This window comes from Varroa jacobsoni, unplaced genomic scaffold (genome assembly GCF_002532875.2).
Source record: "Varroa jacobsoni isolate VJ856 unplaced genomic scaffold, vjacob_1.0 scaffold_1306, whole genome shotgun sequence".
Taxonomy (NCBI): domain Eukaryota; kingdom Metazoa; phylum Arthropoda; class Arachnida; order Mesostigmata; family Varroidae; genus Varroa; species Varroa jacobsoni.
Window position 1 is genome coordinate 193,874 of NW_019214208.1, and position 14,990 is coordinate 208,863.

At 37.8% G+C, this 14,990-nt stretch overlaps 2 protein-coding genes across 7 annotated transcripts; one reads left to right on the forward strand and one right to left on the reverse strand.

The window, feature by feature from the left end:
• The first annotated feature begins 944 nt into the window (after positions 1 to 944).
• LOC111268660 (uncharacterized) lies at positions 945 to 10,202 on the forward strand. 3 transcript variants are annotated; one of them, XM_022847778.2, is made up of 9 exons: positions 945 to 1,433; positions 2,118 to 2,195; positions 2,740 to 3,192; positions 4,942 to 5,016; positions 5,584 to 5,658; positions 6,096 to 6,992; positions 7,204 to 7,341; positions 7,754 to 7,837; positions 8,545 to 10,202. In XM_022847778.2, the coding sequence occupies exons 1-9, from the start codon at positions 1,409 to 1,411 to the stop codon at positions 8,646 to 8,648; spliced, it is 1,929 nt and encodes a 642-aa protein (XP_022703513.1). In that variant the 5' UTR covers positions 945 to 1,408; the 3' UTR covers positions 8,649 to 10,202. The 3 variants fall into 3 exon arrangements, with proteins under 3 accessions (XP_022703513.1, XP_022703517.1, XP_022703514.1); XM_022847782.2 differs by having other exon boundaries at positions 946 to 1,433; positions 2,740 to 3,159; XM_022847779.2 differs by having other exon boundaries at positions 947 to 1,433; positions 6,099 to 6,992.
• A 99-nt stretch (positions 10,203 to 10,301) lies between these two features.
• Positions 10,302 to 14,840, reverse strand: bonsai (28S ribosomal protein S15, mitochondrial). 4 transcript variants are annotated; one of them, XM_022847786.2, is made up of 6 exons: positions 14,670 to 14,840; positions 13,822 to 14,191; positions 13,352 to 13,485; positions 12,521 to 12,668; positions 11,578 to 11,698; positions 10,302 to 10,680 (listed from the first exon to the last, which is right to left on the reverse strand). In XM_022847786.2, the coding sequence occupies exons 2-6, from the start codon at positions 14,085 to 14,087 to the stop codon at positions 10,513 to 10,515; spliced, it is 837 nt and encodes a 278-aa protein (XP_022703521.1). In that variant the 5' UTR covers positions 14,088 to 14,191; positions 14,670 to 14,840; the 3' UTR covers positions 10,302 to 10,512. The 4 variants fall into 4 exon arrangements, with proteins under 4 accessions (XP_022703521.1, XP_022703520.1, XP_022703519.1 ...); XM_022847785.2 differs by having other exon boundaries at positions 13,822 to 14,198; XM_022847784.2 differs by having other exon boundaries at positions 14,545 to 14,840.
• Positions 14,841 to 14,990: the final 150 nt, after the last annotated feature.

Here is a 14,990-nt window from a genome sequence, read left to right on the forward strand (position 1 = left end):
TACTGAATCTTTTAGACATGAATCTCTTACAGGTTTCATTCGTCTATTCAGAAATAAAAAAATCAACTTATATAGTACGGCAATACCAGATCTTTATAGCAGCGATATCATTACCCGAATTTCTTGCGCCATATGTGGCTTGAATACTTCTTGGCGAAAACTATGGGTTTTCACCATGTTATAGCGGCAGTGAAGTGTCATTATATATTTTATTTGCTACAAGTTCTACATTAGTTGCTACAATTAAGTTCCGTAACTTTTATTTTACATTAACTTATTTTTCATTAAACGAATAGTTTGTTATAGGTTGTTATATTTTGACCTTCAATTGACTTCTCCTCGCAAGGTTCACTATTTGCAATTTGTTCGCTTTTAGGTGTTTTCTTTCAGAATTTTTTCGAGATCCGTTATATATAGATATATACATTTTTTTGTATTCTCTATGCTCTTCTTATTGCTGTTTCTACTCAATTACTTTGGAACTGCTGTTGTGTTATAAAGGATATACAAGAAGCAGGATTAGGCAAAAGTGTTCTAATAACTTCTTATCTTTATCTTCCATTCGTTAAGTTAGCAGAGCGCAAAGCGTAGTAAAAATAATTAACAGCGTGGTAAAAAAAATGAGGACCGTGTTTGTACATGCACAGTCTCTTCCACGCGCGACTACCAATTTTAGCTTCGCGACCTAGCCCACTTCGTCTGTCGTCAAATCACTTAGATTCTCTCTTTCGACGATTCGTTCTCTTCTCGTTTCCACCAATTGTAATCATGACGCATTAGTGGCAGCACAAATGTTAGTTATTCATCCAGCAACATGATTTTACATAATAGCAGCAATAAAACACCTGGGATTAATGCTGCGGGCCGTAACAATTCATACTGTTAATTCTTATTTTTATTGTACTATTGAATTCATAGATGTATTATTTGATCGGCCCGCTAAATCCTGAACAGGACCTTTTCAGCAGCGACGAGAGAGGTTGATGCGTGGAGTGTATCTTTCTCTCTCTCTCTCTCTCTCTATGCTCCATGAATTGGGGGCCACCGCTTGTCCCAAACACAAGTTTACATGGCCGATTAGCACCAGTGCAGAGCTACTATTGCACGCCAGCATAGTTTACTTCTGATAAATGACACAATCAGCAGCGAAGCTACAACCTGCCCTGCTTATAAACCTTATGTGCAACTTGTTTCTAGTGACGGTAAATCGATCATCAAGTCTATGGGTATGACATGATGCCACCTTAGCCTGACCAACAATAAATCGGACTTCCAATTCACTCCCAGATCAGAGCGTCTCGCGTCTTCTGAAGACGGGCTATCGGGACTGGTTTGGTTCGTGAGCGCAGGCAATAGTGATCCAGTGTTCGTATTTCAATAGCGTACTTTACACGACTGACTTGGTAACATGTTTGAATCCGACAGCGACGGGGGTAAGTAATCATTCAACAAAAAGCAATCGTGCACGCTATTAAATTCATAGTACCTTACTTTTAAAAAACGCTGAAAGCATTGTAACAAAAGGACTAATAGCGTATATAGACCCGAAAAACTTAATTCATGGTGATACTATTTACAATCTGTTCTTCTTAATGCGAATTGACGAAGTGTACTGCCAAATGTTTATATGCACATGTGTGTATATAGTGAGCGGGCGAGAGTTTTGAATTTAAACGATATAGTATACTACACATTATTATTATTAATATTATTATCACATTTCGTAGTACATTGACTATTGTAAAACCTAATTAAGACTTTGTCTTTGAATCAATATATTAAAACAGAGCTTTGCGATACATGTTTAAGGCCAATATAATAACAATTTTAATAAATCATTTGGAATAAAGTTGAGGGTATCTTAGTATAACGGTACGTGTAAAGATTTTCTGTTATTGAAAACATGTAATAACTGCTTCAACTGCACTTCTGCTGTAGTCGTCAATAACTTGAATAGCTGATATCTGTCAATTGGATAATGCTAGCCAGTTTCTTTGGATCGTTGTTTAATTATCGAATCCGATGAACATCGAACTTGATTTAAACTACAAGATTCTCCATTTTTACCAGCTGTTGTTGTTGTTATTCCTTTCTGATTATGCGGTCTGTACTTGTAGATTTGAAAAGCGCGCGAAAATTTTCATGCCGGGAACGGGAACTATCGCCACTGTTTGGGTCTGATAGTGACACAACAGGTAAATGTCTAATGAAGAAGCAAAACTCTTTTTGTCTACAAAGTATACGCTACCGATATCACGTGACAAATAGGATAATGGATAGTATATCGCGGCTATAAGAGTCGTGTTAGTTTAGTATATGGTGAGGCTCACTCAGTTTCGTTTCACGCAGCTAGAATAAAACATCAAAGAAAGTTGGTGATTATTCATTACGAGGTCGCTATAAAATATCTTCTTCAATACATGCTAAAATTCTTCACGTTATATTCGCATATATAATGATACTTTTAGTTAGATATTAGTTGGAACCTGTATACAGACACAGATGCACACAGTCGCTCAAAGAACTGAAGACTTTTGATCTTGCTTAGATACGCTTCGGCGAAACAAAACTTTGAAATTTCATAAAAGCTCTCTCTTCTGCAGCACCGTCAACATTTTCTAAACACACAGATCCTCTACAAAACTAACACAAGTCTATACATAGCCATAGTATTTACCAGTTATACATACCTATACATACGATTCCATCCAACCGTAAAACTCTCTTTTTGTATCTCAGACTCAAAAAAGGTAAAGCCGGGTCCTAAGCAGGACAAATTCGAAGCTCTGCTTAAGCTGACCCAGCATGGCAACAGCAAGAAAAATGACAACGATAACAACTCAACGACAAGCGCAACCACTAAGAGCCGTAAAAAATTGGCGATCAGCGGTGGGTCGCAGAGCGACATGGATGAGCGTGTTGAGGTCGCCAACGACGTGTCAGGGAGAAGGACGAATTTTGACTTGACAAGAAAACGAACCAACAGCAGCAATGGAAACAGAAAAAAGGGTGCAACCGAAGACGGAACTCATAGCGATGTCGAGAAGGATCTTGAGAACGACAGCCATTCGGAAATGGATGTTAATGAGGGTCGTCGAACGCCGTCAGGTCGCAAGACAGCTCCAGCTAGTTCGATGGCCACCAAGTCTTCAGGGAGAAGTAGGTCACCTTCACTCGTGTTTGAACCGACATGTACGTGTTTTGTTTTAGTTGCCGTCAGCCGTTCTGGGGTTTTAGGATGGATTTTCTGTGTTGCATTATATGGAACAATATTTTCATCCATGTTTTATTACCCAATTATAAATCATGATTTTGACGAGTAATTCTCAGGGGATATCAAGAAGTTTGTATGCAATTAAGAAAAAGTGGGTTTACATTTGCTAACTGCGAATGCATTAGTAAATATTAAGCCATTATTTTTTTAACGTCACAGCAACTTTATACTCAGCGTCCTAAGCCCTGGGCAATCGAATTAATGGTTTTCAGCCTTGAAAACAGAAACCCGTATGACTAAGTTACCAGCAGAGTCATATTCTTGACTTTGTCGTTTGCCTGAAGTGTGGGTTCGCTTGACAATGTTTATCACTGCATGGGACAATACAGTATTTTGTTTTTTGCTTCTATCCCTCTATACAGGTCTTATGTTTTCTTGTTGTTTGTTTACGTGAGTTGTAGCTCCCAAGTACATTAAACATTCTCTTCAAAATGTCGCTTTCCACTTATTCGTATTTCTTGTTTTGTCGCAGGTGGCACTACCGTTCAGACAGCAAATATTATAATATAAATTCAATTTCTATATCTATTTGTCTTCAATGACTTCATTGAAGCTTTCTGTATGAGCTACGTTATTTCGATACCAAACTGTGCTGTACATATTCAGGTGTGACGTTTCATGACATTTATGGTTGTACACATTTATATATGTGTTGTATATAGTTCGATCTAGTGTCAGGCTTTTGAAAAAATTGCTCTATGTGAAAGGTAATCGCTTTTGCTATGATCATTTGATCATTGATAGGATGCCTCGTATTATGTGCAAACGTCCTCCAAAAACGTCGACAATATACTTTAAATCATTGTTTATACCAAAAGGTTCTCCTGTCTTTACACCAATTTATTTTGTATTCTAAGCACCAGAACAAGAAAAACGAAGACAGGCTAAAAAGACGGCTTTAGCAGGTTTCTAGCTGGGGCTAGCTGGGGGCGTCTTCTTTCATCAATTCATATTGAAAATAGTAATTGTCAATCATAAGCACATATTTAAAGAATTTGGTAGTTTCTGACAGGACGAGAGGCTTATAGGCGGTCAGGACAAAGCGCGCATAAGGAAAGTACGCTCGATATAAACGATAACTAGATCATATTCCCTATTCGAACCATAGGAATTGACGTGTACTGTGTTGCGGTTACAAAATAGTACAGCCCTTCTTCGAGTGCAGTGTTGATGAAATGGTTCTCTATTTAATGACATCGGCTTTTCACAAATACACGAGGAGAAAAAGCATGTGCTTTTAAAACGAGGTGAAAAGTGAGGTAAAAAAATAAAGTGAAGTTGGTTATAAACGGTTTTTAAACAAGATTCCAGTGTTGGCCCTGTTCGAAGTTCGTCATTTCTTCTAAGGTAGTTGCTCGTGAACGAAACAGTTCAACAAAATTCTGTTGGATTACAAATCTAGGGACAGAATACAATGGGGAAATATGTAGGCAAATAATTAGAAAAGTCGGTTTTCAGTAGAAAAAATAAGTAGATTCCTACGCAGAGTTAGTACTGCTACAATTGTAAATAACTTTTTCTTCGTAGCTGACTGAATTTTGTGTTGTAACTGCAGAGTTCCACCTTTGGAACTACACATACTATCTCACTATATACGTTTACACACGGTATATTGATAAGAGATTATTAATATAGCAAGTCTTCCATCGTCTGCGGTACTTTCTCAGGTGAAAAACGTGCCCGGAAGAGTTCACCGGGGCCCACAGGCTCCGAGAAAGAAGAACACGAACCTTCAACCAAACGTACGTTGGTTGACTTTGCTTCAGAATGCATAGATAACTAGATTCTGCTTAGGGGACATTTAATGTTGTCATAAGTCGAGGCAAATTTTAACAGAACAAACAACTGACTACTAAACGCTTTCTCGGTTCACTAGAGAGGGCTGACGCTGCATTAGTAGCCCCTAAGAATATTTGTTATAAGGCGACATCTGGGTATCTTAACGTAGCATAAACAGACAAGCAGGGTTCGTTTCGTGCTGCTAAAAGGAGCCAGTGCTCCGAGGTAATGTTCAGCTTATGCGGTAAAATCCGACATAAAATTCGAAGCGTTTAGCACTGAGATCGGCGTGGGTGAAAAATAGAGTAAATATGTATTCGAATCATTTCTTTCCTGCTAAATTTACAAAATCTTGGTTGACGACACACGTGACTTCACGTAGAACATGCCTATTTTGTTTCTTAGAAGGTATGATACAAATTCGGGTAGCTATATGGTGATTATATCCACATAAATCTCATGTTATATTAGTAAAGGATTCCGAGTAGTCTACTAATTTCAATGCCATTCAAACTCGTTATGTATAACAGGGCTGGCAGCCGGCGGACATAGCAAGAACGCACAGCTATCTGTGGATGCCGAAGAGGACCCGCTGACTGCCAAACGTGAGTCTATAGCATGAAAAACATCTATGTTAGTGTTTCCGAATGTGTACGGCGGGTAACGCGGATTATTTGGCCTTGAATGCCAGGCATGGTTTGCTTGGTGACACATTATGTGTCATGTACAACTAGTTATTCTTATATTTTATTATTAAAGTTATTATATTATATTATATTATATTAGTGAAGTTTGCTTTGTACCATCTTTTCCAACGTCCAGGCAGCACAAGTCAATTTATTTGCTCGTTATTTCTGTAACACGTGTTACAGTTATTTGTAGTATACAAGCTTTATACGTTTACTCTTGTGCAATTTGTTCTGAAATAAGACGCAATTCAAATGCTCGCTTTAATTTGAATGTCGTTAGCGTGTTCTGTTTTCATTTCTGTGATACTTTAACATACGATAGCCTTATCTATTGTATCGTACAATGGTCTTAGCAGGCGCCGCTCGTCAGAAGACGGTAACTGAGGCAGACGGCACTACTAAGGCTGTACCCACACCCCGGAGGGGTCGAGGACGTCTTGCGAAAGATAAGTCTACTGTTAACACTTCCGGAAATGAAAAGAACAGCTCAAACGTTGTCAGCGATGGCGAAACCATAGCGAAGCGCAAGTCAACGAACGGAAAACCACACGATGAACAAGCTGACAACGAAGGTGCCCAACAAAACAGCGAACATGGCGGCCGAAGTCAAATCGAGACGGCCAAACCGGATCATAAGAAATCCACCCCAGCAACCAAGAAGCTTCGTTGGCGACCCCAGAAAGGCACATCTGGCACGAGCAGTGAAAAGGATAAAGCGGTAGAAGCTACAAAGGATAACGGGAAGCTTGCCATTGATGAAGATGAAGATGGAGAACAGGCAAAGTCGAACGTAAGCAAAAAAGCGACAGAGGAGCAAGACCATAATGAAGAACAACTGAGTGACGAATCGAACAACTTTGAGGCAAATCGTAAGCTTACGGCTGCGCTTGTTAGTGAAGCGAAGTCAATCTCAGCACCGGGAAGAACATCTAAAAGCAAGGTTACCAGCATTCATAATGTAGACGAGAAGACAGCCAAACCGAAGCCGAACCAGGGGGAAAACTACGAGTTAGACGACGGCAAGGGATCCAACCAGACCAATAATAGCGATAGCGATTGTAAAGACGACGCTGACCTTTTGAGTTCTAGCGAAGCCATGAATATAGTCACGGTTAAGGCGGAAGTGCCAAAGTCATTTGGACAACTTCGAAGAAGTACTCGAACTCAAGCATTCGCAACAGTAGAAAATCGATCTGAGGAGAGCGATCGTGAAACACCCGAACCTTCAGATGATGAAGCGTTCGTAGCACGTAAGTAGGTTTAAGCTATTTTAGGATGTTTATATGGTTCTGCGGAAAACGAAACCAGTTTTTACAAATCATCAAATATTTGTTTGTGGAACAATCATTTTTGTATGGGGGCAGAGTAGTTAACTGTGTGTAAGTGCGCTTTCGGGGAATGAGTGAACAATCTAACTCTAATTGTTTCAAGCGTTTTCTGTCCTTGCCCCTATCCCATTAGGTATAAGTGCCAAACATTATAGGAAGAACAGAAAGTCGAAGAGACTCTCTGCAGCTAAAAAGACTGCGCAGCGCAAGGCGTCTATGAAACTGCGAAGGCAGAATAAAGCTGTCCGTGAGGATAGTTCCGATGAAAGTGGTAAGTACTAAACCCCTATTTAAATTTATAATTGGTTATTTTCCATTCGTTTCAACGCAAACGCCATAAGCTACAGGTCCTTAGCGTTTAATATTGATCCCGTAAGGCTGCAGCGTTTGACACTACCTCTATAGTATCTAAATTACGTTACTAACGTATATGCGTGGATGTCGTCTTGATATCTGAAAACTGCAAATTCACCTCCTACATATGAAGAACTTTTTGAACATGTTTTTTTGTTTTATAGCTACTTCAACATCTTAACAAGCGCAAACAATTGAGGTCACTCGAAATCATTATCAGTCCATGTCCGATATTTTTGTACGGTAAAGGCATTAGCTTTGGGGTTGTATTCACAGTATGTTGGTATCATTCAATAGTGTCAGTAATTTATTTTTTTTTTGTTTTTCAGAAGTGTCGCTTGCTGGGCATCTTTTCAACCGTGGAGGCAGCTTACATACCACTGTCAAACAACTGGTCGTAGCAATCGCACGCAGTAAGCAATTTTTACATCTTTTAGTTAAATTATGAGCAATTAAAAAAGATTTAATGACGTTAGTCAGATTTACTTTTTTCGGATAATTCCTATACATTTATATTCTTAAAATACGTCTTTGATGTCATTCGTCAGTAAACAATAGATTTGATGAAGTTTGTAATTAATTTTGGTTTTTACTTTTCTTAATGGGGAAGCAATGCTTAATTATCACTTTCAATGAAAGACCATAGGAACGTCAACTAAGTGTAATAAAATACCGAAGCCCAATTTAAAGAGGAAATTGTTTAGAAGATTTCAAAGGCGAAATGCTGCATTTGTGCATTACGCGACGACACGATGGTGTTTTGACGGTTTCTACTAAATGTCCTTTTGCTATCCATAGGTTTTTGTTTTAAAGTAATCGTTTACCAAGGTTTTGGTAAGCAATTTTCAAAGATTGCTATATTTTCCGAGAACATACGTACTCAAGCTGCGTTTTGCTGAAGTCATGCGACCCACCCTCCACGTCCAATCCAACAAAGTATTTTGTCTAGATTCAAAATTTATTTGATAGACCGGCGTATATTAGCTGCCTCAATTTAGAGCAGACGATATATAAGTACAAGTGCTTAAATGGTGCAGTGTCAGGTAGAGGGCGAACTTAACCTAAACGTAAGTAAAAGACTGCTCTTCTGAATTGTGCTATCATGTGCTTTGCTTTGCAGACACGGCAATGCTAGGTGACCTCACTGCAGAAATTCATCAGTTGCGGGAAACTCTTCGAGAGGGGAGTGTCCCAGATATGAAACAGAGACATGACATAAATTGAAGATCAACGCTATGCAGCCGAACGACCCATAGAATCGCTTCAACCATGGTTACTTCTACCACAGAAAGGATTTCTGCATAACAAACACACAGATATTTGTGTGTATCACAGATCTCTACGATTTGATAGATAAAAATTGTCAGCGGATATGTAATGGATACTATTGATGAACCGTAATTGTTACATATGATGATTTACGCATTTTGGGTCGATGAAAGTGGTAGATGATCACTGAAAAACATCGACATATCTTATGTAGAGATCACATGTCGGCATTCTTTCGTGTCAGGTGTAGTTTCCAGGAGATGTTTTATGTAGAATTTGAGGCTCCTATGATGTATCCGATAAAACAAAAAAAAAATCAAGCAGAATATACATAAGCAGATGACAAAATTTCCATCAAAAATTTAGTAAAGCTGCATTCGGACGGTAATATGTTACCTCGAAACTCCAACAAACTATATATATATATACATTTCCGTTTTACATTCTTCTACTGAAAATAATTGTCCCTGTCAGTCATCAAATCTGTCACCACACTTGATCAAGTATCACGTACTACAGTAACGGTGTATTGTGAAAACTACTTTTTTTTTAGTAAAACTTCATAAAAAATTGCTTCACAAAGGATCACAAAGCTCACGCAGTACTAAAGAAAAAAGGCACGAGAAAATAACAGACTACAGCGCGCACAGCAGTCGCGCCGAGCAAGTATCATCGAGCGAAGATCCAGAATATTATTTAGTTGAGTAACAATAATGTGCTGTCTCAAACGTTAGTAATATTTAACCATAAAACAGACCATGGAAGTAATGAAAGTAGTAGCGCACAGCCGAACCCGTAACCACAAATTACAGAAACAAAAATTGGATAATAACAACATTTAGATGAATAAAACAACATTGTCACTTCACTCTCGTAGAAACTAACTTGTAAATTTGCGCCTCATAAAACAATGAAAGGTATTGCATATTATCGGCAGTAGCAATTTATAACGGAGTTCAGATTGCAATCAATACTGTAGCGAGAAACACGAGATTAAATCGTCCGCTGTACCGCATTATTTTCCCCGCTTACGAACATTATACGATACATAACTACACGTGTTCTTATGGAGGTCGCCTCTTATAAATAATGAATTTTTTATAATTATTTAAGCGATAATAAGCGCTGATTCTATTGTGAAATAGAAATACTTTTCTTGTGTAAAATAAAAATAAAGAATACCGTACAAGATTCATTAAGTCATTTACTACCCAATTTCGTATTTGGCCTGTTGCATACCTCGGCTATGATCGAATAGAGGGTAGGTCAATGATAGCTAATCAGAAAATATAGAAACACGTGTTCCACAGTTATCGCAAATTCATATATGGATTTTCAAAATCAAGCGTTTAATTTCAGGTCTATTTTCATTGTGAGAGCTTAATTATGCTGGATCAATTTAAAACACAGCAATGACCCGAGCGGGCGGCCCTAGGTGCCGTGTCGACCAATAACCACTAAGCTAAGTGATAATAAATAAAATAATTTGAAAAGAAACATTTCCAACTATTCCTGGTCCATTATTTATGTTCAAACATTATACGATTAAAGCTATCTAATATAAAAGACACTCTCGCGTTTTTTTGCGATAAATAAAAGCAGTCCGAATTGCGACTTGTAAAACGAGGAGACATTTATTTTCAAATCTGAGGAAACCCACTTACAATCGAAGACAAATGAAGATATAATCTACAAGAATCTATGATTTAAATATTGAAGTTCATCAATCTAATATCAAATTAGCTGTTTACACAAAAATAGCGTTTAAACATAAAAGGTTAGCGAAGCAACAGTAATAATGTGCAGCGTCGCTGTTTCACTAAAATATCTTTCTTTCATATTCAAGGCTCTTAACCTCTTCATCAGTTAGTTTTAATTCCGCAATCTCTCTTACAATGAACTCCTCGGCTTCACGTTTTTCGACCTCGAACTCCTTCTGGAGAACCTTAAGTTTTTCGTGATAAGCCGTAAGTTTGTCCTGCTTAATCTGTAAAACAACAAACAACGGTAACGGTGTGTCTAATGTAACGAATAAATTACTAGAAAGTATTTTATCTAAAACTTTTAAACAAGGTAGCCTGGAAACATTAATTGTACATTTTATTTATTCAAAGAATTTTCAAACCCTTCTAGCACGTGCTGAAATATGTAGAAAATTATATAATAATAATAATACTAAGTACAAAATAACGAACTCCAAGCCCTAGGCATAGCTACTGTGTGGGACTTGCACCCTCGCTAAACGTCAGTCATATGCCCTTTCTTTTCAACGCTATTGAAACCATTTGCATATTATTGCGATTTCGCATAGAGACGCAACCAAGATCACGGATTTGTTGCCGGGTTCAGTTATTAAGATTGCTAGTGATCGTTTTTTTTTCTATATTGGTTCAGCAGCGTCCCAGACGGTCGCCTTCCTTTTACGTTCTTGTTTGAACCTTTTATTAGATTTTAGCTTTCGCATATTTGTGGCTTGCGGGTATATCGCCATGCGCTAGATCATGCCGACCACCAGCTGTCTCGAGAGTGTCGAAATCTTTGCGAGCAACCTTGAAAGCTGGCGTCATATTCACGATTACGTAAAAGACGATCCGTGTGGCGCTTTCAGCCTTTTTTAGTTTGTATAAAACTTTTTTCAAATTTTTATGCCCAACTAAGGCCTTATATAAGAATCACAATAATAAAATTAAAGTACCCGCCAAGAAGTTCCGTCCTGAGGGGGACTCTCTCTCAATTGCGTCTGGCTGAGATGTCAGACAAAATACCGCCACGCGTGATAGGACGGTTCACTGTTCCACGGCCGTACGAACATATCAGAGGACAAAAAGCATGCTACTATCGTTTTTAATAGATAGCACTTTCCATTTCTATTCTCTAATCGTACCTTCTCGGCATGCTCGGTTGTCAGTCGTCGAAGCTCGCTTTTGCGAGTAACCTTAGGAGCTGTTCTTTCTAAAGGCGCATACGAGTGCTCAATTTCCAGTACTTGCTTTACAAACTCGTACCTGTGCAAGACGAAAACAAGGCGAAGTTCTATGATACTTATAGGCCAAACTACTTACAAAATACTTTGTACTACTATTGAGGGTTAGGCAAGTCTATGAATTGTTCGAAAAAAAGTCTCCGAATAGCTAAAAAATAAAGTAAAATACAAAGAACATTTTTCATACTACTGAAATGCCGTTTTTGACATCTTCGAGGGATTTTTACTGTATTCTGTATGGTGTAGGCTACTTTATTGTATATTAGTAGCAAGAATTCAGTCGTCCTCGAAAACGAAGTCGAAGACATATAGACCCACTCACATAAAGCGATTCTTCTCAAGTTCGAAGTGAAATAATGAGTCACCTTATATATGATTACCTTATGAGGACCTATAAATTTCGTCACTTAAATAAGTGTCTGTCACTCGGATTATGTTCATCGGACTCTTACACAAGTTCCCGGGTTTTTTGGGCGGCGCCTATTCTTTAATCAAGTACTTCACAGAGATTTACGTACATGCATAAAAGTAATACATACATAAATGCCTATTTTAGAATTATTAGTAATGTTTTTTACTAACTGCTAATTACTTAATAAAGAATCTCATCAGTCATGTTGTTATAGCCTAACCAAGGTTTAAGTAACGTGCTGCGCATTATCTACTCTTTTACGTAATATACTCTAAACTAAGCTCAAAGATTTTAGATAAATACAATAGCGAAAATGTTTACAATGGCTGAAAACTATGCCCTAATATCTGTGTCTCTTAGGTTGTTTAGATATTAAAGGTGTAAGGATCCCGTTGATTTGCACTTACCCACAGTTTTTACCGTTTGTCTTACCTCTCGAAGTCATATCGTCCCAGTTGCTTCAACTGCTTATTGCGACGGCTGATTGCCTCTAACAACTTGACTTTCCAGACCTTTGACTTTTTGAATGATGTCTTATAGACCTCCTTAAACGAGCGTATAAAGAAGGTGTCCCTTGCGACTGTAAGTAGAAATTACAAAAAGTTACTAGCGCATACAAAATATTGATTTTGGCTTTCTCAAGAAACGTATACATGTGGAAATCAGACATTATAATAATTTTATTTGCCAAATCCTTGTCACTATTATAATTATACTTTAAATTATTCAATTATCCATCGCCCTTACCAAGGAGACTAGGTAGACGTCAACGAAAACAAACATTTAATCGCGTCAGAAATCTTGCCCCGATTCTATCTGTTCCGTACATATAAGCGAGATATGTAAGAAGGCTGAAGCAACTTCACCAAATATGATTAATCTCGAACGGGTGATCTATAATACTGGATAACCTGCCCTGTATTTATTAGTCTATGCTTAACATGTTTACTTATCCGATATTGATCAGATCAGATCATATCATACTTTGGTCAGCATTACAACAAAATTACTCTATACAATGCAAACAAATAGACGAAGTAATATCTAAAGCTTAATTTATTTTTTGTTTTTAATTTGAGAGATATTTCCCTTTTTCATGATACCATAGCATAATTATCGCACCTCTGCAGGACAGATTCTGACAAATACAGTCGAACCCCAGTTCACCATCACTCACTGATAAAGTTTGTAAATTGAAAGGTATGCAGAACAAAATAATTATTAGCTGAAAAAATGTCAAAAAAAGTAAAAGTAACGATTCACTTTTATACTCAAACGATTCAGTATCGTATGGGTGTCGCCGGACTCGATTCAAGAACTCGTCTTTTATAGACTTTCTTTGGTCACTGTAGGATGCGAATTCAACGCTGAAAATCTTCTTCATCTCTTCGGGGGCTCTGAAACCAATAAACGTTTTCAATAGATGTTAACATTTAGCAGTTTAAGCTAGATACTCGATGAATAATCAAATAAGAAACAGATTTCACAAAGAAATAAAAAGAAGACTGTCATTATGCTGTGTTTTCAATTTATAACCCATTCACTTTTCTTTCACCTTACCATAAACTAATATTCACCTTAACATAAACTAATATTATTAATAATAGTGGTAATAATAACGTACATATAGCTCTAGGCAAATTTTTGGCTTGTAGGAAGCATACGTATCTGTATCTTTGTCTATCAGTAACTGCTGGCTGTGAGTTGCCGCTACACTAACTAATAGTACTCACTCGTCTATTTCAGGTAACCGCGAGAACGGGAGTTTGGGCCGCTTCAAGACGTCCTTAGTGAACCCGATATCCATGGTCCGATCTCCAGAAAGATCTATGTAGTCCTTCTTTGGGGGGTAATCCCAGTCAAATGGCAGATAGGTGACTTTAGGGTAACGAAATGTACGAGTATACCGAACTGGAACCTCGAACAAGGCATTAGCCCTTCTGGTTCCTAGTTTTGCCTTTTCCATGAGTATGGCTCGATAGAACGTTTGCCGCAACATCTTGAAAATAACAGTGACCTTAAGCCACAATCAAAGAGCACGTAGCAGGTGAAAAACTGACTGTTCTCAGTGTGGCGCTGCACTGGTCCACGCCGCAGTCCCGACTTTTTCCTCAAATTAGAATACAACGGATTAAAAGTGCAAAGTTTATGTTAGTTCTTCACTGTCGGCAGAAAAACACTAAAAATTTATCGCGTTCTTTCCTTATTTGTTAAAGAATAAGGTAATAATAATCAATAAGGTAGGGAACATCAGTGAATCACTGGATCAAAGAATATTTGGTGAATATATTTATGTATTATGTTTTTAATTAAAATATCATTCTTAGTAGGAACGTGCCCGGACTACGGAACCGTGTGTACACGAATATGAAAGCTGGTATACGCAAAGCATTTTTCAATTACATACAAGAAAATCAAGTGGTAAAAACAACAGTCGTTTACTAAGTAAAACCTACCAAGGTGTTCAATAAACGAAATTCATTTGTGCCATATTAAATACAACATTTCAAAGTGCATTTTATGTCACAAACATCTACATTCGCTACACTTCAATGAAATCTCCAAAAAAATCTCTTCTTACAATTTTTTACGGTAAAATCGAATGGTGAATCTATCAAATTAGAATAAGACTGGTTATCCAGAGATATTTAAGTGGATTGTTACCACTACTATTTAACATTCGAAACCGGTCCGAAACGACCGCGCACAGTGTTGCCTTTATTATAGAACAGATACGATCCTTCTGAAATACATGTGGCTGTGTTTATATTGATCTGAATATCAAGTCTGCAAAGATCCGCCGGTGTGGACGGTACGGAGTAGTGTGCGCGACAAGTACTACCTAAAAACGTTTCTGCTACCATTCCATTATTTGGAGCTGACAATTTGATGTGGCTTTAAT

Coding starts and splice junctions, on each gene's coding strand:
- LOC111268660 (XM_022847778.2), top strand. CDS start 1,409: ATGTTTGAATCCGACAGCGACGGGG. Junction 2,196..2,739: donor GTCTGATAGTGACACAACAG/GTAAATGTCTAA, acceptor TTTGTATCTCAG/ACTCAAAAAAGGTAAAGCCG. Junction 7,342..7,753: donor GGATAGTTCCGATGAAAGTG/GTAAGTACTAAA, acceptor TTTGTTTTTCAG/AAGTGTCGCTTGCTGGGCAT.
- bonsai (XM_022847786.2), bottom strand. CDS start 14,087: ATGTTGCGGCAAACGTTCTATCGAGCCATACTCATGGAAAAGGCAAAA. Junction 13,486..13,821: donor CGGTTACCTGAAATAGACGA/GTGAGTACTATT, acceptor TATTGGTTTCAG/AGCCCCCGAAGAGATGAAGA. Junction 10,681..11,577: donor CAACCGAGCATGCCGAGAAG/GTACGATTAGAG, acceptor GTTGTTTTACAG/ATTAAGCAGGACAAACTTAC.